We start from the raw sequence: 26,079 nt of genomic DNA on the forward strand, positions 1-26,079 counted from the left end.
ACGATTGTTTTGTACACAGTCTTTCTAGTGCCAAAGGTAAACTACTCCTGGAACGGGTTCAATAACCGTGCCCTACGCCCTAGTGTGGTTGTCTTTGCGCTGCTTCAATACTCTCACTTCTAAGTCAGTAGTGGAAAAGATCCATTTGGTGACCAAATTTGGCACGGAGCTGCCGCGGATATCCCGGGCACCGCAGCGGGAATCTCGTCGGGATATGTGTGTTTTTCGATTACGAGTCATTTGCAACACGATCTACAGCTTCATCATCGAGATTTCATTACCTAGAAAGAATGAAGACAGGTTTAGTTTTCCTTTCAATTCGAAGCACACCCGTACATACCTGTCCATTTCGTTCCACCGTCGAACCGTATGGGACTGAACCCGTTGATGGGGACAAATTTGTGTGTGGTTGCATTTCTTCACTGAAAACCGCTGGTCCCGCCGTTGAGTTCTTGCTTGCCGTTCCGAAGTTACCGAATGATTCCTGTGGCAAGAATCGATGGATCACGGGTGAGATGAGTTCCGGGTCGATGTGCCGCAAATCCCGAGGTCCCGTGATGAACGATACGGCTGTGCCAACGACTAGCACCGTCAGTACACCGATCGGAGTAATCCAGTGGTAGGAAAGCCGATACAGCGGAAAAACATCCCTTTCGTCGGGATAGATCGGATTTACCAAGGTAACGTTTGTGATCAAATCCTCGATACATCCGCTCACCGAAACGGGCAGCTTGTGTGGTACGATCTCACCCGCTGCACCAGCAAATTGACTACCAAGCGAAACCCAACCGGACAGCAGCGCACCCGACACACCTCCGAACAGTGCGCCTTTCGTATTGCTCCATGGAATTAACATTCCCAGTGTGAATATTCCACACGTCGTCCCAGCTGCAATCGCCGACAGGGAGGTAGCCACACTCAGTATACCACCCAGCTTCTCGATGATGAACAAGCATCCCATAGCGGCTAGTCCAAGTACAACCACACTGCCGCGCACGAAAACATTCGCCACAAACGGGGAGGGATTAACCCGAAACAGTCCTTTTAAAATGTCCTCTAGCAGGACAGCTGAGGTAGAATTCAGTACAACGGAAAGTGAACTAAGTGCAGCTCCAAATACACCAGCAATAAACAGTCCCGGGATGCCTTTCAACTTTCCAACCGATTCCATCACGTAGTGGGGAAACAGTTGATCGTCCGTCGTCACAAGGCCAACCGTGGCCGGGTCACATTCGAAGTACTTGCCATACAGCAGCAAACCAGCGTAGCAACAGACGGACACAAACACGCCCATTCCAACCGTAAACATCGCAATGGAACTGGAAGATGCACACCAAAGGGAGACGATATAAATTAATTGCACTCAGTAAAAGATAAGCCGAAGATCACGTACAGCTTTGCTTTCTTCAAATTTGGTAGCGACATGTACCGTTGAACCATCGTTTGGTTTACGGAGTTGAATGACGTCCAGTAAAAGAAGCCACCGATCAGCACAGCCCAAAATGTTTGACGCTCGTACATGGAGGGATTGAAACTGTGGAAGAAAAAAACAATATAAGAAAAAGATAATTATTGTCAGCTAACTAGCAAGATAGATACAAACAGTTGTATGGGCTTTCATCGTGATCATTATGAACTATTTACAAACACTATAGTAACAATAGACTAAGGAGTAGCCTCTACAATGACGAACTCTAAAAGTTATATGGTGAACTCTAAAGAAATACGAGATCAGGTTCATTGCGATCCGATAGGCTGACAATGTCATTAGAATGACACCGGACAACCCAGTCCGTACAGCTTTTTTACACCGAAACGGGATCGTAGGTCTAAATTAAGATGGAATGATGGCGTTGATATACAAAAAAAAAAACAAGATAATGAATTTGCAGACTTGAACGTAAGAAGATTCCTGCAGTAGGCCACGACCAAGAAGCGAGTGTAACGCCTGATAAGTAAGTAAGTATACAAGCTAATCTTTATACACCGTACCGCAATAAATGCAGAACCGAATGATAATCGCATCATAAAAATATCATGCTCTTCTTTAACTAGCTGTTGTACTTTACACCGTGACTGTTTCGCGAATTCTAGACATTGTCAACAATAAACATCGCTGAACGTTTCTTGCAGCGTAGCTGGTTCTATCGGTCATTTAAAATTAATTATTTGCAAATGTACCTATCATATCGTCTCATCTGTAAGATTAGTTATACAGCATCTAATCTAACATACTCTTTAACAAGATTCATTTAGGTCTGTATGTATGAAGCTGAATTCTTAAAATGCTTACTTGAAAAAATCTATCCGTCCGCCTTCCACCGACCGGTCCCATATGACATCCGGACCACCGATCGCGATTGTGCCGATAATGACGACGACAACGACGGAGATGAACATCACCACTACCTGCCACGCGTCGGTAAATACCACAGCCTTAATACCTCCCTGAAAATTAAAATTACAAAAACAAAAGCATTAAAATATATCTGTAGCCGACTAATTACGATCGATATGACTTACCAGAAGGGTGTAAAATATACAAACGACGCACACGATCGCGCCAATCACGTACAGATTGAAGCCGGTCACTAAAAGAACGACAATTTATTAAGTTTTAAAGCTCTTGCTACTTGCCGGAAACTGCGACGAAAAGTCACTCACCTTGATTGAATGCTAACGCCGGTACGTAGATGATCATCGGGAGGAAAAGAAGCTGAAACAAGCGACCAGATGCATGAGTAAGCTACCCCGTGTTGAATACTGTTATCAGTTCGAATTCGCTACCTCATCAATGACAAACATGATCGATGCTATCGACCGGACGTACGAGTTGAACCTCAGCTCCAGATATTCATATGAAGAATTCAGCTTAAGCGAGCAGAACACCGGCAGATAGACGGTGCAGACGGCGACACCCATCAGCAGAATCGGTATCACGATCAGCCAATATTGTGTACCGAAGTTGTAGATTTCGGCCGGAGTTCCAAGTATCGTCACACCCGATATGTATCCCGCCACAAGGCTCATTGCCACTGGGAATGCCTTCAACTTCCGTGATCCCAGCAGATACTCATCCATGGTCGATGATCCGAAGGTGGTCTTTGCCTTATTCTTCCCCGTACCGGACACTACCGTACGATGCCCACTTTCATCATCGCTGCTGCTGCTTTCGGGCGTTTCCGCCTCTTCGCTTTTGTTTCTTTTGAAGAAGCCAAAGTATATTCCACAGCTGGCCGAAAGGATTAGCATCGCACCGAACATGCAGTAATCCACCACGCTGAACTGGTACAGCTCACGGAGACTTTCGGCTAGTGTGCTTCTCCCGGACGCCATCTGGAAACGAAATACGGACATCGGTTTTCATTTTCAGTTTGCAACGATGACTAATGCGTGTTGCTATCAAACAAACAAAAAACGGTGGCGATTGCCTTCATCGCCTCCCACCTTAAGACACCTTTCAAAATTTAAAAGATAAAGTACGCTTCCATTGCGCCCCACCGTGATATCTTACATCCGTATCGCTCAGGATGACAATCGAAAGCGCCATTGATTTAATTCCTGGACGCACTGAACGCACACACACGTCAGGGAGCGATTTTAAGGAACTTTGCCTGAACTTTGAGGAATAGCGAGGAATTGGGACTTTGAACTCGCGTCGTAGACACGCGATAACACGGCGGCGGTGGCGGTAATAAAAAAATAAAACAAAAACATCGTGAGTGTTTATAAAGCGCCTGTGATAAAGTGCCATCATTGCCCACGATTGGGGGCACTCGGTGTACGGGGAGATTTGGAATGACTGGGCGAATTGCACCGAACACCACAAACGGCTTCCGGGAGCAATCAAGAGTTCCGAGATCAGTAAACGAGATGGAACTTCAAGCTTTTAGAGTACCAATAACACAGCCGTGCTACAATCCAGTGTAGCTGACTGACGCAAACCGCATCGGACAGCACGAGATACCAGCTTTAGCTAATTGTTTGTGGTTGTTGCGAGAATTCCATTCTCGATGTGTTTGCGCTTTAGCAACTTCAACTGCTTGACGGAATTTAGTTTATGGATATGGAAGACTTCCACAAACCTCTTCACTCATTCAACAACAATTACAAGTGATGTCTTGTTCTCAGCAATTTTTTTCCAAGTTTCTTAGAACACGCGAATTGCAAACCTTACAAATGGTACGGTTGTATTATTAAAATTAATTTACATAACACACATCGACCGGTTACTTTTAAAACAAACAACACGCTAACGACGACCAGCCACAGTGGTGAACCACACTGGAAATCGGGGTGTCTCGAGTGCCATGTTTGTGGTGCGACGGGGCTCGAACGTCTGGACTTTGACCCGCAAACCTCGGGAGGCGCGTGTGCGCGTTTCTATTAGCACGCGTTAAGTCCGAGGTGACGTTGCGCAGGCTGTCGATTGATTCGCGTCTCCAATACAGATTAATGTGCCCACTTCTCACGGGACCCCATTAACACATCTCCCAGTGGCCCTACAAACGGGAGGATGGATGGTATGCTTCGCGCGTTGTTGTTTAGTCGGACCGCGCTAACTAAAGTGCACTTTCAAGCGATAAACAAACGACGCTGCGCGTCCCATTATAGCGTGTACAAGAGGCGGCGATGTTGTTGTTTTTTGTTTCTTCATTTGGTTGGCCTGCCTTCGCTAAAGTACGATCGGCACGAGCAAGAAGTTACACTTTTTCTTCGGTTACGCATGCATTGATACCGTCACGGGGTCAAACCCGTTGCCCAAGTGAAGGTTGTCGCTGTTTCAAATAGATGCCTTGTGTCGGTATGTGTTACGATTTGCGTTTTCAGCTATTGAATTCGATTGTCTCTTGCTCGTCACCGATCCATAGGTGTTTTTGTTTCTAATGAATTGCTGCACTAAATCAGGGGTATTTATAGTGGAGGCACCTCACATCGGCAAACGAATAAGGAAAATAATAGAATCCACCGCTACCACGAAGGAATGCAAAAGCTTCTGAATACGATCACTTTGAGCGCTGTAACCTACGGTGATCTTCACCGATCACACTATTTAAACACAATGTAAGGAATGCAAAACAGGCCTGAGGATCATGCTAACTGCTTGATCATGCACTAGCCCTAGACTTCTGTTCCATGCACTGCATATACGACGATATCGAACTTTATCACAATATTAATTTAAATCCGTCCATCGGTGTGACGCACCGGTTCGATGGATAAATCACGCCACTCAACCGCAACTCCACCTTCACCTTTCCGTGGAAGATTATAAGATAAGTCAGAAACACGCCAACGCGTTGGTGTAATATATTCCACGCGGAATGAGCGTAACCCTCTCACGCTAGATAACGCAACGATCAAAAGCGACACAGCGAGACATCATTATGTTATGCTCGTTTTGTTGCAATAAACGATTTCGATATCAAAGCTGCACATCTACGACGCAACGAGTGACGTACGGGAGTGTAATTCAATTTAAGCTATTTAAAAAAAGGCTAACAACCACTTCATAATTACTTTCACTAATCAACAACTGTGAGTAGTGCGGACACCTCGCTACTAATCGAATTAATAAATTGTCCGTGTACAATTAGAACAAGCCTTACATTTCAATGTTTCCCCTTTCAATGAATGCACTTCAATGAATATTGCCCAAGGACACACGTTTTGTGTTCCACTCTTTTCCGGGTGCGATAACGCAGTTCGCGAGATTCGATCGTACTACCGCACACTGACCGCGTTCGAAAGTACACTACCTTGAGAGCACGATAAGCGCGAATCGCGACCTTTACCTCCGCTCAACGTTTCGTACTCGGTTGAGTCGAGCCGGTGTGTTTTGTTCGTCAACTGACTGGCTCGGCAGCACAATCAACAATAGCGCGTTAAACGACGCGCGGACATCGATCGCCGTCCCGTTCGTGGGCGCGTAACGTTCGCAGTTGACGCGTTTCGCCACGTGCTCTGGTAGTAGTGATGTGAGGAGGCCCGATGCCGCGTATTACCTTGCATCGCAACATTCGTGTGCTTCACCGTACGGGACACAGATTATGCAACGTACAACGCAAACCATGGACAACACACGGTGCTTGCGGGGACAATTATATGTTGGGCAGCGTGCATGGATTTCGAAAACAAATTGCTTTTTTTTACAGAAATCCCTAAAATTAAACACAGTACAACCTTCAAACAGACCGCTGTGATGTGGCATCACCACTTGCTGGAACGAGAAGTAAACTTCGATACACTCCGGTACTTACGCCAATATAATTGTGATGAGCCGCAATTATCCTCTTCGATCAACGGATCGTTTGCCAATATTTACACCTGAATAACGACAATGAATTTCATTACATTCGATAGAAACGGTCACAAAAGCGAGCAATCAAAACCGTGCTACCAATTTTGGAAAATCTAGCCAAAACAAACAAACCGCAGATGTTTTGACAGGTTGTACTTTTGCACTATGGAACAGATGCTGTCTTCAGCGGGACAAAAACCGTATTCTAGCAGTTACGGCACAAAATCAACAAATCCATCTGAAAAATATCGTCTAGTAGGAAAATTTTAGCTTTTTTATAAAATGCATAGGAAAACTTCCCCCACCGAGTAAGCTTTTGAAATTCGGTGTTAACGGAGAGAGAACCAAACAAAACAATGGGAGTTTGTGCTGTTTTCTCAAAAAACTGCTCGACAAAAAAATATTGCACGAATTTATGCCTGCACGACACGACTGCTCTATGCGCAATGCCGAAAAACTAGAAAACCTCTTTTTCTATTCAAAAAATAGCCTTAACTATAAAAAGTGTTATTTATGTGCCTTAAGCAACGAAGCACGAAATGCTCACAACTCAAAACATAATTAGAAAAAATCATTCTTACTGCATTTGGGCAGCCAAAGGCGATCGCAAGCTTTGACGAGAAAATTGTTCGCGGTCGCAGCTAGGAGTGTGAATTATTCGTTCAGCATTCATTTCTTTCATGATCTATTTCCACACTCCATTGAAATTTCATTAATTAAAATATATATTTATTTATTGTAGTTATCTGATGCATAAAACAAAAAAAAACACTCATCGGAACGCTAATGCGCTCTAAGCGAGATCTGGAGGCTTCCTTATCACCTTTATTATTTGTTTCCTGTTTTCTGCATGTAGTACACTTCAGTTCAATGGATAAACTAATACGTGTGTTTGTTTTTTTTTGCATTTTCGATACCTCATGCAACCATTTTGTTTCTTAAGTGAAACCTCTATGGTACACTATGTACAGTTCAAAGTACTTTTCTTAGCAGATCACACATGTTCTATAGCGACACAACTAGCCAATCCAAACCGCTAACCGAGCATCGATTAGGTGAAGTTGAAAGGAACGCAATAAATACTATTTTGAACATTGTTTTTAACTCAATCATTCAAGGGTTTATATTCGCTAATCTCCAAAGTATTGCCTCTAGCCAAAGTCTGTGTGAATATGTTACATGCTAAACATACTATTTCCCACTTGCGCAAAGTTTACAATGACTTTCATGGCTTAAACATTGCATTTAATTTTACAACTCTCTGTCGGACGGTCGGTTCCATCAAATATTTATCCGAATTGTGTGGCATATTAAGCAGCGAACACGAAAATACATTAACAACAACAAAAATCTACACCGTCGAAATCTGTCGAATGCAATTATAGAACACAATACAAACACTTATATTACCATCAGTTCAGTAAACAATGCTATGCAATTCAAACACACTAATTGCACTGTTCAAATTCCTCTGCGCTGGACCGTTATCCCTTTGAAACAATTCTAAATTCAAAGCTTAAAGCAAGCATCAAAGGAACGCATGCCAACCGACCGTCCTAAAAGCCTCTGGTTTATCGTTTACCTTCTTCCACCATGTACTCATCGATCGTCTTAACAGTAAGGAATTGATCGCTCAAAAACACCAAATCACGTCCACCGTTCCAGTGGCCTGCGTTCAGTATGCGTTCGCGCGGGCGGTATAGATCACTGCCACCGTCGTTACTGCGCAGTCGGCTGTAAATGTGTAGTGATCCATTTTCCGCACGCTGCAGATCCTTGTGCAATCGTTGATGGTTCGTCCAGCAAACGGTAGGATCATTCAGACTGACCATCAGCAATTCTCCACTGTCGAACGTTAAACATTGTCGATGACAGCCATTGTTTTCGTCCAGTGCCCACTGTTGGCTTTCACTGGTAATACTGAAAAGTTATAGAAAGTTAATTACATTTGTTGCTTTTTACAGGATTGTAGACGTTAAAAGGTTAAGATAGAATCATTCCTGGATTCTGGTTAAGTTGAGTTCAGAAAAGCGTCTAATTCTTAATGGAAAGAGTTAGATTCGAACCCCTATATTACTCCATTAAGCAACAACTTACCTCTTCGATGCCAGTGCAATCTCATAGCTGTGCGCAATGTACCATGTCACTTTGTACAGGTTGAGGGCAATCACTTTCAGCAGTCTGCGATTATGGCTCGTTCCAGGATCATCCGACTGGTGCATTTGCAGCATTAATAGCGTATTGTCATTGTTCTTTGAAACGAAGAATCATATTGGTAAAAACGAATTCAATTTTGTACTGCTAAAGATTCGGCAGAGAGACCTTACCTCTTCAATGTGTAGGAAACAACAAATGTTTATTCCCAGCTCCAGCTTCAAATCGACCGTGTGAAGGATGAAACCGCTCTCGTAACACCAGATGTGTATCGTGGTGTGTCCCATTCCGACCAGCTTTTTGTCGTTGATGCATTTAATTGTAGTTAGCTTTTGCTTGACGGGCATAAAATCTCGGATGCAGGCCAACGTTTGCAGATCCGCTGTCAGACTATACTTGCACAGTCCCGTGCGTGATTCTAGCTGTGACACGTGCTCGTGCCAACTGATGAGAAAGTCGCGGGTGTTCGGTAATGGCAAAAACCGAATATCATCCAATGAGCTTGAAAAAAGAGGAAATATTGAACGGTGAAGTTTTCGAATTGGTTTTTTGAGCGGAATAAGTACCTTTTGACTGTATCTAACTGAAATGATTTCAACCGCAACAGTTCGTCGAATTCATCTGCACCATTCTCGTCGACATTATCGTCTCCAGCTGCGATTGGAACGTTACCATCACTAACCTTTGTCACCTTTGGTACGGCCACGGTATCAAGAAAGTACGCATTCACGTAGATCGACGCTAGCGGGCATATGCGAGACTTGTCTTCACTCAAATTCCTCGCCCTTGGTTCGAGGTAAATGGGATCTTGCTTGTTTAACACGATACGACGAGCATTCTGCATATCCACCTCCGTATCTGTAGAAGGAAGGAAAATAGACAAAAAAGCGATCTTTAACATAATTATAACCCAAATAAGGGGGACAAACGTACCATGATTCCAGCGTCGAATTTGAGCGCGACGTTGCCATTCCTGCTTCACGCCCAGAAATAAGCACAGTCGCGAATAGCGCCAAAAGCTGACGAGTTCCTTCTGCACCACAACGAGCTGCTCGCCGAGCAGGAACAGGTGCAGCACGTCACCTTCCGCCCGATTCAGAGGGTTTCGCATGCGCTTGCCTTCGTTGATAATGGGTACGGGGGCCGGTGCCTGGTCCGGTGGGATGGTTTCGATCGTTTGACATTCTTTCGATCGGTTACCCACCGGCTGTTGCTGTTCGGCATGCATTTCGGCACTGGTAGAGCTGCTGACCGCACTATCCACGGAACAGCGGTTGCGTTGCGTTGCACTTTTCCCCTTCTTGCCCATCAATGTGGAAGATGACGTCGAAGGTAGTGAAGCAGCGACCTGCTGCTGCTGATCAATTTTGCCATCCGGATGGCACTTTTCCTGATTTTCCACATCTTTCTCAGTAGAAAGAGAAGGTTGGGTTTGCTTCTTCTGAACGGACGGAACGCTGGAGATACTCTTCGGTATTGGCCTTCTTCTCGATTTGGCGACATGTCGTTCATGTGAACGGTTGTTTCTGTAGCGTATTACTTTTCCGCTACGCAGCGAACTACTGAGAACGAGCCGCCGAACACCTCGCAGCCCACTGCTGGCAATTATCGACGGATGGGCTCTATGTTTGGAGGTTGGTTTCCTCTTGGTTTGTTTCACTTTCGGCCGCGATTTCGTCTTTGGTTTCGACGAGCTGACGACATTGGTGGGGTTTATCATGTTTGCGTTGGATTCATTCGTCCCGGTCACTCCAGCAGCACTACATTTCTCCACCGGGCCTCTGATTCGCGTTCCAGTCGCCACCTGCTCATCCGTACGAAACACTGGACTAATGCGTAGATACTGCAAAAATTTCTCTCGTTCCTCCTCATCCCGACTCAGCAGATAGGCGTACGGGTTGGCTTTGTAGGACGGCAAGCTGGTGCCAGCAAGGTCCGATTCTTCTATCTGATCACCCTCCCGCTCGCGCTCCATACTAGCACGATAGCGCGTAGGTAGTTTGTAATAATTTTTCCGTACCAAAACTTGACTTGAATCCGGCGCTACTCCGTTCTGTTTGGTTGGTTTATCAATTTCCGGATTAACTTGACTTTTCCGAAAATCCAAACCTTTACCGTCATTGTGCCCAGCGCCGTTCCAAAGCTGCAATGTTGCCGACATCGGGTTAGCTATGGCAGTGTTGGGTGATTCTAACGGTGCGCCACCATCATCAATCGGACGTCTCTTTTTAACGCTTCTCGCTTGCAGTCCCGCACTGGTGCAAGGTCCTCCGGATGCACCAGCCGCTCCAGCAGTATCTTCCAGTGTGTCCGAATCTTCATCGCTCGATCCGTTGGTGGCATCGTAATAGTAGGGACGCTTGGCACACGACCAAGAGGAGCTGGTTTCAATCTGAGCCTTGGTCGGGATCGAATGTAGCAAATCTTCCGGCGTTACGCGCCACTGGTCGATACGATCCAGGTGCGACATGGGTGGTACGCTTTGGTTGATCTTTTGCAACATTAGATCAAACTCGCTGAGTGACGTCGGTTGACCATCGTCCGCCGACGCATGGCGACGGTGTGCCATACTGTGTCGGGTGGAGAAATGCTTTGACCAACCGGAACTATCTTCATCACCGTACGAGTTGGCCATTGAGCTGGCCTCGACCGCTTCTTCTGCATTGTACGTTACAAATTCTTGGCCTACCGGTTCTTCACCAATCTCCATATCTTCGGCGGAAGGTTGTTCGCATTGAACTGTTCCGCTTTCTGAGTTAAACGTTAGTTGCGTCACCGGGCGATCCTTCTTACCGTAAGAATAACTGACACGTTTGCGACTTCCATCTTTACCACCGTCCGAGCGCGACGCATCCTGCTCTAGACGAATCTTGGCAATGCCACACGACATGAGGCTTTCCTTGTGAAACGACCTCCGAATGATGCAAGACTGAGAATTGTTGATTCGACTGATCGGGCCGTCGTCGGTATGGCTTGCTAAAAGATACAAAGTAAAACAATATCAGAACACCGCCACCAACAACTCGAACAACATCATCCAACTTACAGACGTCAGATCGAAAGAGCACGTTACCATGGCGATTCGGCAAACCAATACGCAATCGAATATCCTCGACACAAATCACAGGACGCCGTGCCGTCGCTGACAGTTGCCCTGGGTAATTTTCTAGCGCTTTTTCGCGAGACACCACCTGGGAGGATTTTTTATTGTAGGTGCGATGAAAAATTATGTTGCTCTGTGGAGAACCAGCTGTCGGTGTTTCTCGCTTCATTTCTGGCTCTTTTAGCGATGAGGATGGACCGGGAGAGCTTAACACGGAGGAAGATTTTCGCTCCGACATCCGATCCGTCCTGTGGAATATTCGGTCATACGCTGATGAGCTCATTTGGATAATGCGTTGGCTTTTGCTGCTGTTATCATTCTCATCCGTTTCGTCCAGTCTTTCTTCACGCGTGGGTTCACCGTCCTCGACCGGGGAGAGATTGCTTCTCGTCGGGTTCGCCAATCCTTCCCCTTCACAGTTGTCCAGGTTGATCGAATGCATGGACGCTGCTAAATACTGTACCGGCAACTGCTGTCAGTCAGGCGAAGATGTCCAATCTTTATCTATTATACGCACCGCGACACGTAAACAATTGATAAGCTTACAGCGAAATTAAGACTTGCCACAAATTGTTAGTATCGAAAACATGGCACAGCGTCAAACGAGACGGACGGGTGTAACATCCACCATACACACATTGCTCAATTCTCACACACATACGCACCTTCACCGACACAAAGCTTGATTCTTTTCCGTGCCAGCGAAATTCTGTGTTCGTAATGCAGCACACGCTTTGGGTTGACAAAATTCCACACAACACCTCCGCGACTTTTGCACAACGCAATCACAATTAATTGTACGCTATAGGCGTTTCGATATTCAGAACGCTATATGGGGAAGAATTTTCCGCATCTGTATACAGCTTAGGTATTCGCTTTACGCTCCTGCGTCTTCCATTGCCAGAACTACCTATCGCACGTAGACATTTTGTCAAAACACTCTAAATGTTAATCACTTTTAATCTGCGGTCCCGCACACGCGTACACTTTAGTTATACCATTCTTCCTTACTCACGTAGTTACCAAAAATAAACGAATTCACAAAGGCAAACAGTCGGAAAAAGCGCTACCAGTTTGACCACCCTACTTTTTCCACCATGATTATGGGAGCATACACACGCGTTACGATAAGTTGCAATCGGTCGCTATATTTCATTCTTTCCAACGAAAGAGCTGCGCTCAATGAGACGATGGTTAATGCAGTACATTCAGAAGAATGAAAATATGAATTTAAAATATTAAGTAATTACATTCGCTTGCCTATAAGCTATTTTTAGGTCAAAGAACCGTTTCCAAAATGCTACAAATTGCTCAACAACAAAATTGAATAGAAATGAAACCAGTGTGCGACTCGCCAATTTCTTGCGCCAGGGTTGAATCGTACCGCGCTGTCATGAACGTCAATGCCGCACGATCAAAACGATATATCAATGCCAGATGTCATCATTGGACGTTGCGTTTCTCTGCGTTTTGTGCACAATTAAAATTAGAAATGTATTTTCTGGTTTTAATTGATTATGTTTCATGCTCTAACTACGCTAATCGAGCAAACACAAACGTGTGGTAAATTATTTGCGCTCTTTCTGCGCTGTTTCAAAACATTTTCTGGCGATGGCTAACAAACGATAAGTTTTCCAAACGACGGTACAATTTGAAAGCTCTATGCGAGCAAGACGCAGTGCGAATTGAGCGCATTTTCTGTTGTTTCGTTGTGCGATAAAGGTAGCATTTCTCGAAAAGTTTTGCTAGCGTTTGTGGAACAAAGGAACCATTTCTGAACACTGCACTTTAGCTAAGTGCCGTCCAAGCGTTGAAACATATCGCAAAGATGCCAAGAGGTATCATTACGTTGCAGCTGGGTCAGTGCGGAAATCAGAGTAAGTACCGGTAAATCCGGACCAACAAACCGCGATGTACCTTATTGCCATTGCGTTCGTTTTAGTTGGGTTTGAGTTTTGGAAGCGACTGTGTCTGGAACATGGCATCTCACCGTCGGGAATGTTGCGAGAGTTTGCCAGCGATGGTATCGATCGGAAGGATGTGTTTTTCTATCAAGCGGATGATGACCACTACATTCCTCGGGCGGTTCTGCTGGATTTGGAACCGCGTGTGATTCATTCGATCATGACTTCACCGTACGCGAAGGTACGCCTGTAAGGGTACGAGGCTTGAATTGCCGGTCAATAAGAACATCTTCCTCATACTTCCTTTTAGCTGTACAATCCGGAAAACGTATACCTGTCGAAGGATGGTGGCGGTGCTGGAAACAACTGGGCTTCCGGGTTTAGTCAGGGTGAAAAACTGCACGAGGAAGTCTTCGACATCATTGACCGGGAAGCGGACGGAAGTGACAGTTTGGAGGGATTCGTGCTGTGTCACTCGATTGCTGGCGGTACCGGATCCGGTATGGGATCTTACATCATGGAACGGCTTTCGGATCATTTCCCAAAGAAGCTCATCCAGACGTACAGTGTGTTCCCGAATCAGGACGAAATCAGCGATGTGGTGGTGCAACCGTACAACAGTCTGCTGACGCTGCGCCGACTGACCAGCTGTGCCGACTGTGTGGTCGTGCTGGACAATACCGCGCTGAATCGCATCGCGACCGATTGGCTGCATCTGGAGAATCCCAGCTTCGCCCAAATCAACACGCTCGTGTCGACCATCATGTCCGTCAGTACGACCACCCTTCGCTACCCGTCCTACATGAACAACAACCTGATCGAGCTGATCGCACCGCTTATTCCCACGTCCCAGCTACACTTCCTCATGACCGGCTACACACCACTCACGACCGAATCGGACACCCAATCGGTGCAGAAAACGACCGTGCTGGATGTGATGAGACGCTTGCTGCAGCCGAAAAACATGATGGTTTCGACCGGGCCGGACAAAACCAACCATCATCGGTACATTTCCATCCTGAACATCATCCAGGGCGAGGTGAACCCTTCGCAGGTGCATCAGTCGATACAGCGTATCCGGGAGCGCAAGCTGGCCCAGTTCATACCGTGGGGTCCGGCCAGTATTCAGGTGGCATTGTCACGCAGCAGTCCGTATGTGCAGAGCAGCCACCGAGTGACGGGTTTGATGTTGGCCAATCATACCAGCATCTGCTCGCTGTTCGAACGGGCACTGGGACAGTACGACAAGCTGCGTAAGCGTGGTGCCTTCCTGGATCAATTCAAGAAGGAGGACAAGTTTAAGGACGATCTGAGCGAAATGGACGAGGCGCGTGATGTTGTGGATGCGCTCGTGCAGGAGTACGAGGTGGCAACGAAGGAGAATTACCTCAGCTGGCATGGAAGCCGTGCAGCTGGTGGCGCAGGAACAAACCAGTAAGCTTCCGCGACTTGTGTGTAAGCAAGCAAACCGAGACGGAGAAGCACCAGTTTACTCACTGTTTTTAATTATATCGTTACTGGAAGAGGCGTTTGTTGGACGAGGTGGAATGGTATTAGTAGAATCGAATAAGTATAGGAATGGATGGGATGAATAGAAACACGGTTGCTCTCTAAAAGCGGAATAGAATCTCGAATGAGAAAAGAGATAGAAAGAGAGAGCGAAAGGGATATGAATTGTTGAGTAGCATACTTAATTATTAGTGCCAATAAATGCACCATTATATCTTACACGTGTACTAATGTGTATTTCATTTATTCTTCGATCATGATGTGTTATTTCCAGTGTTGAGATAACTAATGAATCTTTTAACAATAGTCATTCCCATGGATCTTCGATAAAGGAGTAAGGAGCATCTCAAACACGTTGAGATCTTTTAGGATTCTTGGGTCTTAAGAATAGCGTTTTGGAATCATTCTTTCGGTCATCAGATTCACCCATTATTAGTTGCTTCTACTTTTCTAAAGCCACACAAGAAACTTTGTCTTTACATTGCTATAGATCTAGATAATTGATTTATTTTACTTATTATGTTCCATTTTCTACACCGTTTCCGCTTCTGCTATTTTTTCGCTTTTTCATACAATAAAATTTGGTTAACATCTTCTCACACCTATCCCGTGTGCCCGAGTGCATTATTTATCCCAACAAAAGTAAGGTGGAGTTTTTGCTACATTGGAGTATAAAGAAACAAAACATAACTTCTACAAATCTGAAAAACAAACAATGGAATAGTTGCACAAATTCAGCTAATAAATTCCTCTTTTTTATATCGATCACTTTCTACCTCACATTTAATGTGCATTGTTTCGATGAAATTGTATGTTAAACATCTCCGAAGATGTGGAATGTGACTTGATTTGGTTGGGAGAAAGGCCTTCTTAATCCGGTGCTGGAATATAGGGGAATAAAGGGGAGGCATAATAAATGGATATACATGCTTCATTCAAATTCAATTTCCTTTATCTGACTAGATAACAATAGCATAAGCGGTAGGCAGTTAACAATGATGATCATGGTTTGCGGGAGTACATATTTGATGCCGCTCCAACCACACCCTAGCAAAAATTCTGCGCTGTTTGTTCAATTATTCTTTCCGCTATATGTTATAAATTGCATATACACCTAATAATACCAAAAAACTCGAAACCCCGGAATTAAGAGGATTCTCAATCGTTTTATGCCCGGCTGCCGTAGATGTTCCGTGTTTCACGAATCGGCTAACAAATCCGCCAACGGATCATCACCCGTTTGAGTGGTGGTCGTAAGGGGTCTAGTTATGATCGGAACGGATCTACTTCCCGCCTTGGTTTGATCCAATTGCAGCTGATGGTTGTTAACTTTGGCGGTTGTTCCTGATGAATGACAAAATAACCAAATAAGTATTAAGTAAATGTTAGTTCGTACAAATAATTGTGACTTACTGGATTTACTACCGAACAGATCATCATCATCGTCCATGCCATCATCGTCATCGTCGAACAGACCCTTCCGTTCCGTTTTAGCTCCCAAACGCGACGCGGACGCCTCCACACCTTTAGATTTTAGCTGACCAGCAATGGATGATACTTTCGTACCAAAAAGATCATCTTCACCGTCACCAGCATTGTCGTCTTCGTCATCGGAAACGAAAATACTTCGGCTACCAACATTCGGTGGTTGTTTGGTCGGTGCTTCTTGTACCGGAGCTGGTTTCTTAATAGGAACCGCCTTGGATGGTAGTTTGCTGGTGAACACATCGTTATCCTCACCGTTACTATCACTATCGTCAAAAATGGATTTGGTCGAAGGCTTTGCCACTGTTTTCTGAACCGAAACGACTGCCACCGGTTTAGCACCTTCAGTACCATCAGGTAGCACCGATCGTTTCGTTGGGTTTCGTACACTAGCACTCAAACGATCAACGAATGGATCATCATTGCGCTTCGGTACGCTTTGCTGTACCACTTTGGGCGACGAAGATAGATGATTCTGCGGAGAGAAATTCGTTTGCGGTAGGCCAGCTTCAATGTGCTCTATTTTTCCTTCCGATCCAACGACAATACGATCATCTGCTGTTGGTTTCTCAGCATCGTTTTGAATGTGTTCTTCTTCCCTGGGGGAACTCAGCAGTGAGGAACTTCCCGTTCCAGTTCCTGCGCGAAGATTCTGCCGAGAAGGAGGTTTACGTTTGGTAGGTATTCTTGCTCTGCCCTTGTTTAAGCCTGTTAATTTTTCACTAGTTGATACATCTCCGGAGTGTGTCGATTTCATTTGGTTAGCAGTGATCGCATCATTATTCACATCATTAAGGACCTTCTCCGACGAACTGCTAACATTACCGCTCGATCTTTTTGCACCGGGTAACAGGGCTGCAACGTTGATATTAATTTTAGTGTTCAATTTGTTAACCTTTAGACGGCCAGGTTTGGTAGAATCTACACGATTGCTGTCCTCCACCATCGGAGGTAACGAGGCAGGAGCGACGTTATCAAACGGCCCTTTACTAACTGAGCTGCCCATCCGACCGGCAGACAGATCATCAAAATTAGACTTTGGCCTGGCATTATCTGCTTCATCCGGTGGTGGTTCATCGTCAAAGAGATACCGTGAACGGTTACCACCAATTCCACTATTCGGTATGAAGTTAAGCGATTGTGACTCTGTTGGGTAGCTAGCTGTATCGTCCATGATCGATGGCATCGCTGGCTCGCCGGATACGGTGTTGTGCGGGTGTTGCCGATGTTGTGTTGCATCGTCCGTTTCGTCACCATCATCCGGTGGTGGTACGTCATCGAACAAACCAATTGGGCTGAATGTTAAGGCACTTTTTGGTTCAGACTTTGCTGAAGGAGGCGTCAGAGGTGCTGTTGGTGATGTTTGTTCAAATACTGAGCCATTTATAGCCAGTTTACTGCTCTCGTCTTTAGTAGTTTCATTCGTGTGCAGATAATAATCTATATCATTTGCTATCATCATTCCCGTATTTGATTCGTCCACTCCGTGTTCGTTGTGATTCTTTTCGATATTCTCTGATCTTTCAACCGCAAAGAGTTCACTATGCTCGGTATCCACTTGGACATTATTACTGGGAATCACAATTTCTAAGGTTGGTCTACAATTTTCCACTTCATCACATGGTTTGGTGTGAGGAAATTCATCCTTTTCTTCGATACTATACGTCCTACCATCGCTAGAAGGTTCGTTACCACTCTTAGACGTCGATCCCTCAAAAGGAGTTTGATCAACTGGCATTTGAACTACGCCATTATACTCGTTCTGTACGGCGTTTTTTATAGATTGTGAAGAATTTTCTTCATTTTGTTCATCAGTTGATTTCGTATCCTCTTCAACATTTGCTTTTATCTCAACTGATGGCACCTCCACATCGTTTGGTGGTGTATCTTGCATCTGGCTCGATTCTTCCTGTTCTGGGAATAATTCCCTCTCGCCTACCATTACATTAGCATCCGGTGGAGTCGCTGTATTCTTCATAATTGTCGCACTTTTTGGTACGGTATCAAAAATAGAATCATCCTCTTCGCTTTCCGAATCCGAATTAAAAATGGATTTCTTCAAAATCAAACTTCGAATATTAGTTGAATCGACGGGAGCTTCTTTGCGAGCGGGTTGAGATTTGATCGATTCCAGTAACTGTTTTGGGACACTCTCATCAGATTGAGTCCCAGCGAAAAGTTCATCCTTTGAAACAGCTTGTTGTTGAACTTCATTATTCCGAATATCAGTTTCTTCCGATTTTGGTTTGTTTAAGACTACAGCTTTGTTCGGTTTGTCCTCAACACGATCCAATCGAGGTTGGGAAATTGCTTTACTTGTAGCACTTTTGCCAAACAGTGCATCTTCGTCGTCAGACGGTGGTTCATCATCAAATAAAGACACTCTCGGAGCGTTTTTCGTAGTTTTAACAGGCTCCAACACGGCTGCTGGTTTTGATAAGCTTCCGACCAATGGTTGATCATTTGGGACAAGTTGGTCATTGTCGGAATCTTCGTCAAAAAGTGATTTACTTTTGCTGGAAAGGTTATTTTCCATCTTACTCGGTGGAATTTGTTCTGTATGTGCACCCACTGTACCAACGTTCCGTTTCAATGCATCTAATTTATCCTTCAAGATACTTGAGGATTTTCCAAACAGCGCCTCATCATCGTCATCTTCCGCTTCGGAGCTATCACTGAATATAGACTTGATCACTTTTGGTGTAGCTTTTGGTATTGTTGACCCAACCGGATTCACATTCCCGGAACCTCCAAACAAAACGGCCTCAGCATCCTCCTCTGATTCCGATTCATCAAAGATAGATTTCTTCTTTCCCACGGGCAACCGGTCTACCGGTTTGGGTGGCATGATACGACCAGAAATATTTTGTGTTCCTTGTTGGGGTGATTTTGTTGGCGATTTTGTTTCATTGCTACCCACCACAATACCACCATAATCGTCCTCGTCATCTTCGGCGAATAGATTTACGATTATTTTATCTCTCACCGCACTTGTGGTCATCTGTGGTGCCGGTGGGTCTATAAGTCGAACAGCTTGCTTAGCGGAAACTTTTGCCGCATTAAACAACTGATCGAACGTATCTAATGGTGGTTCATCGTCGAAAAGATTCGTTTCTGGCCGTTGCTTATTTGCTAGCACGGGACGATGTCGATTGCTTTCTGTCGAGACAACTCGCGACAGTTCTGGCCCAGCAGAAGGTTCATGTTGCTTTCGCAAATTGTTGTTAAGTTCATCAATCAATTCCGGCATCGGTTTGGGACTCGTTAGTGCCGATCCACGATGTTTCGGTACCTGATTCAATATCGGTTGCTTCGGGTCGATCGCCGATGTACGATTATTGTTGCGAACATTCTCCAGAACCTCGTCCTCATCATCGTCACTCTCGATAAAGAGGTTAATAGTTTTCTTTCGTTCCGGTAACACTGACGGGTCTTGCAACGGTTCCGGTGGTTCATCATCGAACAGATTAACCAGCTTTCGCGCAGCTGGTTGGGTGTTGCCTTTAAAGAAGGCTTTTGTGGTGTCATTTACCGGCACTGTTTGACGCGGCTGTGGTGTTGGTGTTGGCATTGGTTCGTCCACCTCTGGCGAATCATCAAACAGTCCGCGTTCACTTTTCGATGGCCGGCCATCTTCTGGCGGTGGTTCTTCTGGGAATAAGCTTGGGGGTTTCAGCCTTGAACTGTCCGACCGTCCAACCACGACTTGCTTGGTTGGCAACGTACGAGGAACCTTCGACGAACTAGCAAACGAATAAATGGACGATCCATCGTCCCCAGTGATGCTGGGATCGAGGGAAGGTGCCCGTTTTCGACCCTCCGTACCCCAGATTGAGCTTTCCGATTCGGACGGAGTGTGCTGTTTGCTGTTCGGTTGAGATGGAAACATTCCTCCGTCATCCGTTTCACTCGGTGAGTCAGAGTACTCTTCTTTTCGATCCGAATCTGATCCGTATCCAGCGTTCAATCCTACGTGCCAACTGTTATGCCAATTTTGCGTACCAATCACAAGCGGCAAGAGTCGTTCCGATGCGTAGGTCGTTGGTACGGCTTGCATTATTGTTCGCCTTGCAGGTGCGGGATAATCCTCATCGCTCGATTCAGTGTCCGATAGCGGAAGCGGAAATTTCTCGTACGATTGATACATTCGTTCTGTAGATCGTTCCACTGCTAGCTGGATCAGATCGTCTAGTGTCCGTTCGTCGACTTGCTCCTGTTCTGCTTCTTTTCGCGGTTCATCTACTTGCTGACGGCGCCGGCGCAATCCGTAGAAACTTTCATCGTCTTCTTCGACACGGTTTTCAACAAATTTCACCTGTTCCACGGCAGAAAACTGATTCGTTGCGTTCGCTAATGCCAGTTCCGAGTGTTTTACATTTAGCATCAAGCTGTCTAAGTTTTCTCTAGTTCTGCTGCATAAATTTTCCACGTTCTAGAATGGAAATAATAGTCGGATGATCAACTTTAGTTAGGCAACATAATCTCACAAGACACTGTGCAAAAAAGACGATCTTACCTTCGCGATCGAAACCATGTACTGCAACAGTTGGCCGTCCGATTCAAGAGACCAATTCGGAATACGTTTGCGAAGCTCTTCCGGCGTGAGTGCCTGTAAGGAAACAGATTGGCTATCATGAATCTGCGCAAATCATCGCTATCGTTGGTTCAATTAAAAAGCCGTGGGTATTTTTTTTTGTCTTGCCCACAAACTTTCGTGCACTTCCAAGTCAAATTTCGCTTGAAATCAAATCGTAAATCAAAGCTCCGAAAATGGGTGTGAGATGGGAAGGAAAACCGTTTCATAAAAATTTCCTCCACGCTCCAAGACACAATTGGAATACGGAATAGCCACTCACGGTGTCCGGTATTGGCCGTGGGCTAGCGTATGGCAACGAATGTGTAGTAAATAAGTCATCACTTCATACCGAAATCAGTACATGATTTGGTCGAGTAGGGGGATGCCAGGGCGGCAGTTTCTAAATGATAATGATTGAATGAGTTAACGGGCGTTGTGTATTTACCACCCCGTTGCAATGCACACATAAGTTTCGGTAAAGAAGCAAAACATATCAGTCAACCAACGAGTGCAAGGCCAACTGCGATTTGGTACTTTGCAGTGAATCATAACGAATGCTGCGTAGGAAGATCAAATCCACACACAGCGGACAATGTTTCTTATCACATCCACGGACGGTATATACACAAAGTACCATTGCAAAAGGCAAGATTCTTCAAGCCCCATTGCCCTTTTGCCAGATCAATATATCATACCATTTTGTTTGGTCACCACTCCGATGGATCTGCAATGCACGAAAATCCAATTCGAACGAGCACGAATGATTTGTTCCACAGTTTAACACACGATCACGATAGTTTGCCCTTTTTTGTACTGCCTCCAACGCTATCAGATAACCATTTCGGCTGCAGTTGAAAGGTTGCCTGCCCTACAATTGCATATCATCTCCCATTTCGGTTCGGTCTGCATCAAGATCACTGTAACTGTTTCAACGATGAATAACTCTCCGGGTTTAACCACACCGAAAGCGAATTTTAAAACAAAAAGTAATATCACCAGCGTATTGTAATAACCATAAACTTGGATGTTACTTCTAAAAATACGAGGGATTTTTTTGTTACTACACTGTTTTGTTTTTTCGTTGCTTATTTGCCACTTTGTAATGCTGTCAAACAGACGCAGTAGTGTGAGTGAGCGTGTTTATATCGTAAGGTTGAGATGCTCCGGGCGTTTTAAACACATTGGACAAAAGCGGGTACAATTTCTGTCATCAGAAGATAGTGAGATATCAGAAATACAGCAATCAGGTCATTTTCGTGATCTATATCTGTAAATGTTAGTATAAATAAAGTCTGAAGCGGGAAATTTATCTCAGGCGAATGTTTCAAACAGATCTAGCCAGAAACACGTGTGTCACTGATTCATACGTCAATTTACTATACAAATTGTTGCGCATGATCCGTACCGTACATGCGTGTTTTGTCAACGGCATCGATCGATTCCAACAAGTACACTTGTCTCGTTAGTTCAGATTTCGCTTGCCCAAACAACCAGTGGTACCAGTGCCGGAAATAATTATCTACCCCCCAACATGTTGCAGGACTGCGACTATGACTACTTCTACGAGGAGGACAAAATGTAAGCTAAACAAGAGAACACAAAGCCCGCACTGATTTATATCATCAGCTGATATGAATTTTATGTGAATAGCAGGTTTTTGGTTGCTTTCGTTACTTACCCATTTCCGTTCCGGCCAATTGTGTTTTGCATAAATGTTAATGTTATTTTTCCGTTCGAGAGTGTCCAGAAAGCCGGCCCAATAATGTGTCGTGGACGAAACACTAGATCAAGAAGCATTTCTGGTATTTCCTCCGTCTAGAAAACGTGCTCCGAATCATTTTGAAAGCAACCAAAACATATGTTTCTACTTGTTTGCATACGCAGCTGGTGAAAGGCTGGTATCCTTTGGCGCATTTTACGCATGCTCGCCCGTTGTGTCGTTATCGTTCGATGTTTGTACTGTTTGTAATGTTGTGTGCATTTCATTTGAGTGTGGTTTTTCAATTTTCATTGGTGTAAGTGTGTTTCATTGATTCCAACCCTCCACTTTTCAATGTGCACCGTGGAAGATTCCCTTAAAGTGCTGTTTCTTAAATTTGTGCCTATATTCGACAAACGCTTCACTTCGCGAACGTGTAGTTAAACCTCAACAATGGATTGTAGCAAGGATACTGAACCGTGGTGTGAAGAGACAACGGCACTGTTAACATTCGACCAGGAGGACGACAAGTGAGTAGCAGCGGAAGGCATCCGCGTCAGAGCTGCGAAGCTTTAAAAACATCCAGCAATGCCGTACGCAACGTTGGGGCGTTGGATACTTTAATTCATGGTTTTGCGACTAACTTCCTACCTTTCTGCTGCCGAAAACGATTGCGCAAAATGGAAACTCCCTTTCCAGTACGGCTAGCAAACAATTCCGTCCAGCAAACAAGATTGTGGTGGAGGAGGAACCGATTCGTGATGACCAAGACGCGACGCTAATTGCCATCGGTTCACCAGGGCCGGGATCCAGGCTAATTCGCACGGACCGACGGAAGGAGTCGAAAAAGCATGCAAATGAAAAAGATGAAACAAAATCTGACCAGGGCGGCAAGCGCATGGATGAGATCGCATTCGCGTCGAATGATGATCTTCCGGATCCGGTACTGTACGCGGACGGTTGCGTGGACGATAACAAGATCATAATGCTCTGCCAGCGCCAGGAAATGGAGCGCCTGTAAGTGTGCTGTGTGTCGTATTGGCTTTTGATTGTACTAGCGTTCGTGTTGCGTTTGCTCGTGTGAGAATGTGCTTGAAGGGTGTGAAAAAATCGGGGGTTGATATGAGAGGGTAGTTTGTAGCTTTTGCAGGATGCGATTAGGTGCTACGGGATTCCAATCAGAACAACTCTTGAAAGAGTAGACAAATAAGACACATTGATAAAAATGGATTGTTACACAAATTCTAGATCGGTCGTGTGATGAATGCGCAAGTTGCTATTTTGTGCTTATGTTTTATGCAAAAGAATGTTTGAACAGTAAGCTTAATGATTTATTTTGCTATATTTATTTTAGAACCCTGTCCAATACTCTTCAATGGGAGATGGTCAATCCCCAAATCTATACAACACACAAAGAAATTAATCAAAAAGCATTTATTTTGCATTACTCAGGGGTATGACGGTCAGCTCTGGTACGGTGGTGATCAAAAAGGATACCAGCAACTTGATCGGAATAAGCATCGGAGGGGGTGCACCTCTGTGTCCATGTTTGTACATTGTCCAGGTATGTTGCCCGATATTTCTCTTTAATTGACAAAATATGTCTTGTAATGGCTTAATTATCTAATCAACTGAAAAAGGTTTTCGACGGCACTCCTGCGGCTCGTGAAGGAACTCTGCAAAGTGGCGATGAGCTACTGGGCGTGAATGGCGTTTCCGTGAAGGGCAAAACTAAAGTGGAAGTGGCGAAAATGATACAATCGGCCACGGAGGAGGTGATGATACACTACAACAAGCTGCACGCGGATCCGACCCAGGGCGAAACGCTTGACATTGTGCTAAAGAAGATGAAGCATCGCTTGGTGGAACGGATGTCCAGCAGCACGGCCGACACACTGGGACTTTCACGGGCCATCCTTTGCAACGATTCGTTGGTGAAACGTTTGCAGGAACTGGAACGAACGGAAACGATGTACAAGGGGCTGGTGGATCACGCTAGAAGGTGAGTTCTACGTCATCTTTGCTGAAGTAGCCACTACTAACGGACGTTTTCTAATGCGCACGCAGGATGCTGAAGGCGCACTTTGATGTGTTGCAGACGTACCAGGCGTTCGGGAATATGTTTGCCTCGATCAGTGTCCGAGAGCCACAGCCGCGTGCATCGGAAGCGTTCCGCATTTTCGGTGAGCTGCACCGGAACATGGAGAAGGATGGCATCAAGATGATCAAATCGCTAAAGCCGATACTAGCCGACATGGGCACCTATCTGCATAAGGCCATCCCGGACACAAAGCTCACCGTCAAGCGGTATGCGGACGCAAAGTTCAGCTATCTGTCCTACTGTCTCAAGATAAAGGAGATGGATGACGAAGAGCATGGATATGCGGCGATCCAGGAGCCACTGTATCGTGTGGAGACGGGCAACTATGAATACCGGTTAATTCTACGCTGCCGGCAGGATGCGCGGTTAAAGTTCGCCAAGCTACGTAGCGATGTGCTGGAGAAGATCGAGCTGCTGGAGTGCAAACATGCCCGAGATCTGGCGGGTCAGCTTCGCAAGTTCATCGAGGGGTTAGCTACGCTTGCGTCGGAAACGGTCGAACGATTGGAAGGCATTCCAAATCTATTCCCCATCGAGGTAGACCTGAAGGCGAGTGCGTTTCAGTACAAATCGGCTATTAAGTTTCAGGCAGAAGAGTACACAGACGAGGATGTAGCACAGGCGGAAGAAGCTATCGAACAACTGGAAACGCCGAAATCGGGTGAACTGAATGCAGCGAGAGATTTGGAGCGGTCCAATGGAGCGGATGACAGTGGACAACTGTTGGGAGGTTTTGAGGACATAGACCTCAGCAAGGGATCGACGACGGAACCCTCGGAGAATGATCTGCTGAACGAACTGGGACTTGCGGGTATTGATCTATCCGTAGGAAGCAAACCTCTCAGTAGTCACAATCTCATGGATGATCTACTCGTGCCGGAGTTATATAAGTAGACGGAAAGGATCACATTTGCGTTTTTGGGGAAAACTTCATGCTGGGATTTCTTCGCAGACGATCAGCAATATTCGGTATTGCAATAGTATCGGACGAATTTTAGCAACCAGTAAGATTGAAAAATCTTCTTTCCACAATGTGAACCAACTCTTCTACCTTTTATAGAGGTTGGAGATTGAAAGGTGAAAAAACTTTTAACGATTTTAGTTGTACCCAACTGACCATGAATAAAGCTGCACTGAAAATTGTAATTCGAGGATTTTGTATGATGCACTTCCAGCTCATTCAGATTTCGAAGTATACTTGGGAAAGAAATGGAACACAAGTTACTGCTCGTTTCGTAGTTTAATGC

At 45.2% G+C, this 26,079-nt stretch overlaps 5 protein-coding genes across 5 annotated transcripts; 2 read left to right on the forward strand and 3 right to left on the reverse strand.

Annotated features, from left to right (window-relative positions):
* Nucleotides 1-263: 263 nt before the first annotated feature.
* Nucleotides 264-3,336, reverse strand: LOC128711236 (sodium-coupled monocarboxylate transporter 1-like). The gene is made up of 7 exons (XM_053806103.1): nt 2,788-3,336; nt 2,665-2,716; nt 2,524-2,591; nt 2,294-2,448; nt 1,394-1,534; nt 341-1,319; nt 264-281 (listed from the first exon to the last, which is right to left on the reverse strand). The coding sequence occupies exons 1-7, from the start codon at nt 3,334-3,336 to the stop codon at nt 264-266; spliced, it is 1,962 nt and encodes a 653-aa protein (XP_053662078.1).
* Nucleotides 3,337-7,872: 4,536 nt separating this feature from the next.
* On the reverse strand, nt 7,873-12,000 carry LOC128714625 (uncharacterized). Its single transcript, XM_053809498.1, has 6 exons — nt 11,502-12,000; nt 9,389-11,431; nt 9,022-9,313; nt 8,629-8,956; nt 8,399-8,553; nt 7,873-8,221 (listed from the first exon to the last, which is right to left on the reverse strand). Exons 1-6 carry the CDS (start codon nt 11,998-12,000, stop codon nt 7,873-7,875), a joined length of 3,666 nt encoding a protein of 1,221 aa, XP_053665473.1.
* Nucleotides 12,001-13,386: 1,386 nt separating this feature from the next.
* Nucleotides 13,387-14,900, forward strand: LOC128712398 (tubulin gamma-1 chain). The gene is made up of 3 exons (XM_053807291.1): nt 13,387-13,435; nt 13,501-13,703; nt 13,773-14,900. The coding sequence occupies exons 1-3, from the start codon at nt 13,387-13,389 to the stop codon at nt 14,898-14,900; spliced, it is 1,380 nt and encodes a 459-aa protein (XP_053663266.1).
* A 1,269-nt stretch (nt 14,901-16,169) lies between these two features.
* On the reverse strand, nt 16,170-21,698 carry LOC128712399 (WASH complex subunit 2). Its single transcript, XM_053807292.1, has 7 exons — nt 21,639-21,698; nt 20,973-21,065; nt 18,773-20,888; nt 17,855-18,688; nt 16,936-17,806; nt 16,385-16,893; nt 16,170-16,315 (listed from the first exon to the last, which is right to left on the reverse strand). Exons 1-7 carry the CDS (start codon nt 21,696-21,698, stop codon nt 16,170-16,172), a joined length of 4,629 nt encoding a protein of 1,542 aa, XP_053663267.1.
* A 1,486-nt stretch (nt 21,699-23,184) lies between these two features.
* Nucleotides 23,185-25,726, forward strand: LOC128711523 (PRKCA-binding protein). The gene is made up of 5 exons (XM_053806403.1): nt 23,185-23,261; nt 23,431-23,748; nt 24,184-24,295; nt 24,372-24,733; nt 24,799-25,726. Exons 1-5 carry the CDS (start codon nt 23,185-23,187, stop codon nt 25,724-25,726), a joined length of 1,797 nt encoding a protein of 598 aa, XP_053662378.1.
* Nucleotides 25,727-26,079: the final 353 nt, after the last annotated feature.

The sequence above is a fragment of the Anopheles marshallii genome, chromosome 3 (assembly GCF_943734725.1).
Source record: "Anopheles marshallii chromosome 3, idAnoMarsDA_429_01, whole genome shotgun sequence".
Lineage (NCBI taxonomy): Eukaryota > Metazoa > Arthropoda > Insecta > Diptera > Culicidae > Anopheles > Anopheles marshallii.

Excerpts from the sequence above, each read along its gene's own strand:
- LOC128711236 (XM_053806103.1), bottom strand. The coding sequence starts at position 3,336 with ATGGCGTCCGGGAGAAGCACACTAGCCGAAAGTCTCCGTGAGCTGTAC. Across the intron at positions 2,717-2,787 it reads TCATGTTTGTCATTGATGAG|CTTCTTTTCCTCCCGATGAT; the intron begins GTAGCGAATTCG and ends CGCTTGTTTCAG. Across the intron at positions 2,592-2,664 it reads GGCGTTAGCATTCAATCAAG|TGACCGGCTTCAATCTGTAC; the intron begins GTGAGTGACTTT and ends TCGTTCTTTTAG.
- LOC128712399 (XM_053807292.1), bottom strand. The coding sequence starts at position 21,698 with ATGGGGCTTGAAGAATCTTGCCTTTTGCAATGGTACTTTGTGTATATA. Across the intron at positions 20,889-20,972 it reads ACATGGTTTCGATCGCGAAG|AACGTGGAAAATTTATGCAG; the intron begins GTAAGATCGTCT and ends TTTCCATTCTAG. Across the intron at positions 18,689-18,772 it reads GTTTGGCAAAAGTGCTACAA|AAACTGATATTCGGAATAAT; the intron begins GTAAAGCAATTT and ends CAAAATCGGAAG.
- LOC128714625 (XM_053809498.1), bottom strand. The coding sequence starts at position 12,000 with ATGCATTCGATCAACCTGGACAACTGTGAAGGGGAAGGATTGGCGAAC. Across the intron at positions 8,957-9,021 it reads CAGTTAGATACAGTCAAAAG|CTCATTGGATGATATTCGGT; the intron begins GTACTTATTCCG and ends TCTTTTTTCAAG. Across the intron at positions 8,222-8,398 it reads ATTGCACTGGCATCGAAGAG|TATTACCAGTGAAAGCCAAC; the intron begins GTAAGTTGTTGC and ends ATAACTTTTCAG.
- LOC128712398 (XM_053807291.1), top strand. The coding sequence starts at position 13,387 with ATGCCAAGAGGTATCATTACGTTGCAGCTGGGTCAGTGCGGAAATCAG. Across the intron at positions 13,436-13,500 it reads GGGTCAGTGCGGAAATCAGA|TTGGGTTTGAGTTTTGGAAG; the intron begins GTAAGTACCGGT and ends CGTTCGTTTTAG. Across the intron at positions 13,704-13,772 it reads TGACTTCACCGTACGCGAAG|CTGTACAATCCGGAAAACGT; the intron begins GTACGCCTGTAA and ends ACTTCCTTTTAG.
- LOC128711523 (XM_053806403.1), top strand. The coding sequence starts at position 23,185 with ATGGATTGTAGCAAGGATACTGAACCGTGGTGTGAAGAGACAACGGCA. Across the intron at positions 23,262-23,430 it reads TTCGACCAGGAGGACGACAA|TACGGCTAGCAAACAATTCC; the intron begins GTGAGTAGCAGC and ends CTCCCTTTCCAG. Across the intron at positions 24,734-24,798 it reads CTGGTGGATCACGCTAGAAG|GATGCTGAAGGCGCACTTTG; the intron begins GTGAGTTCTACG and ends ATGCGCACGCAG.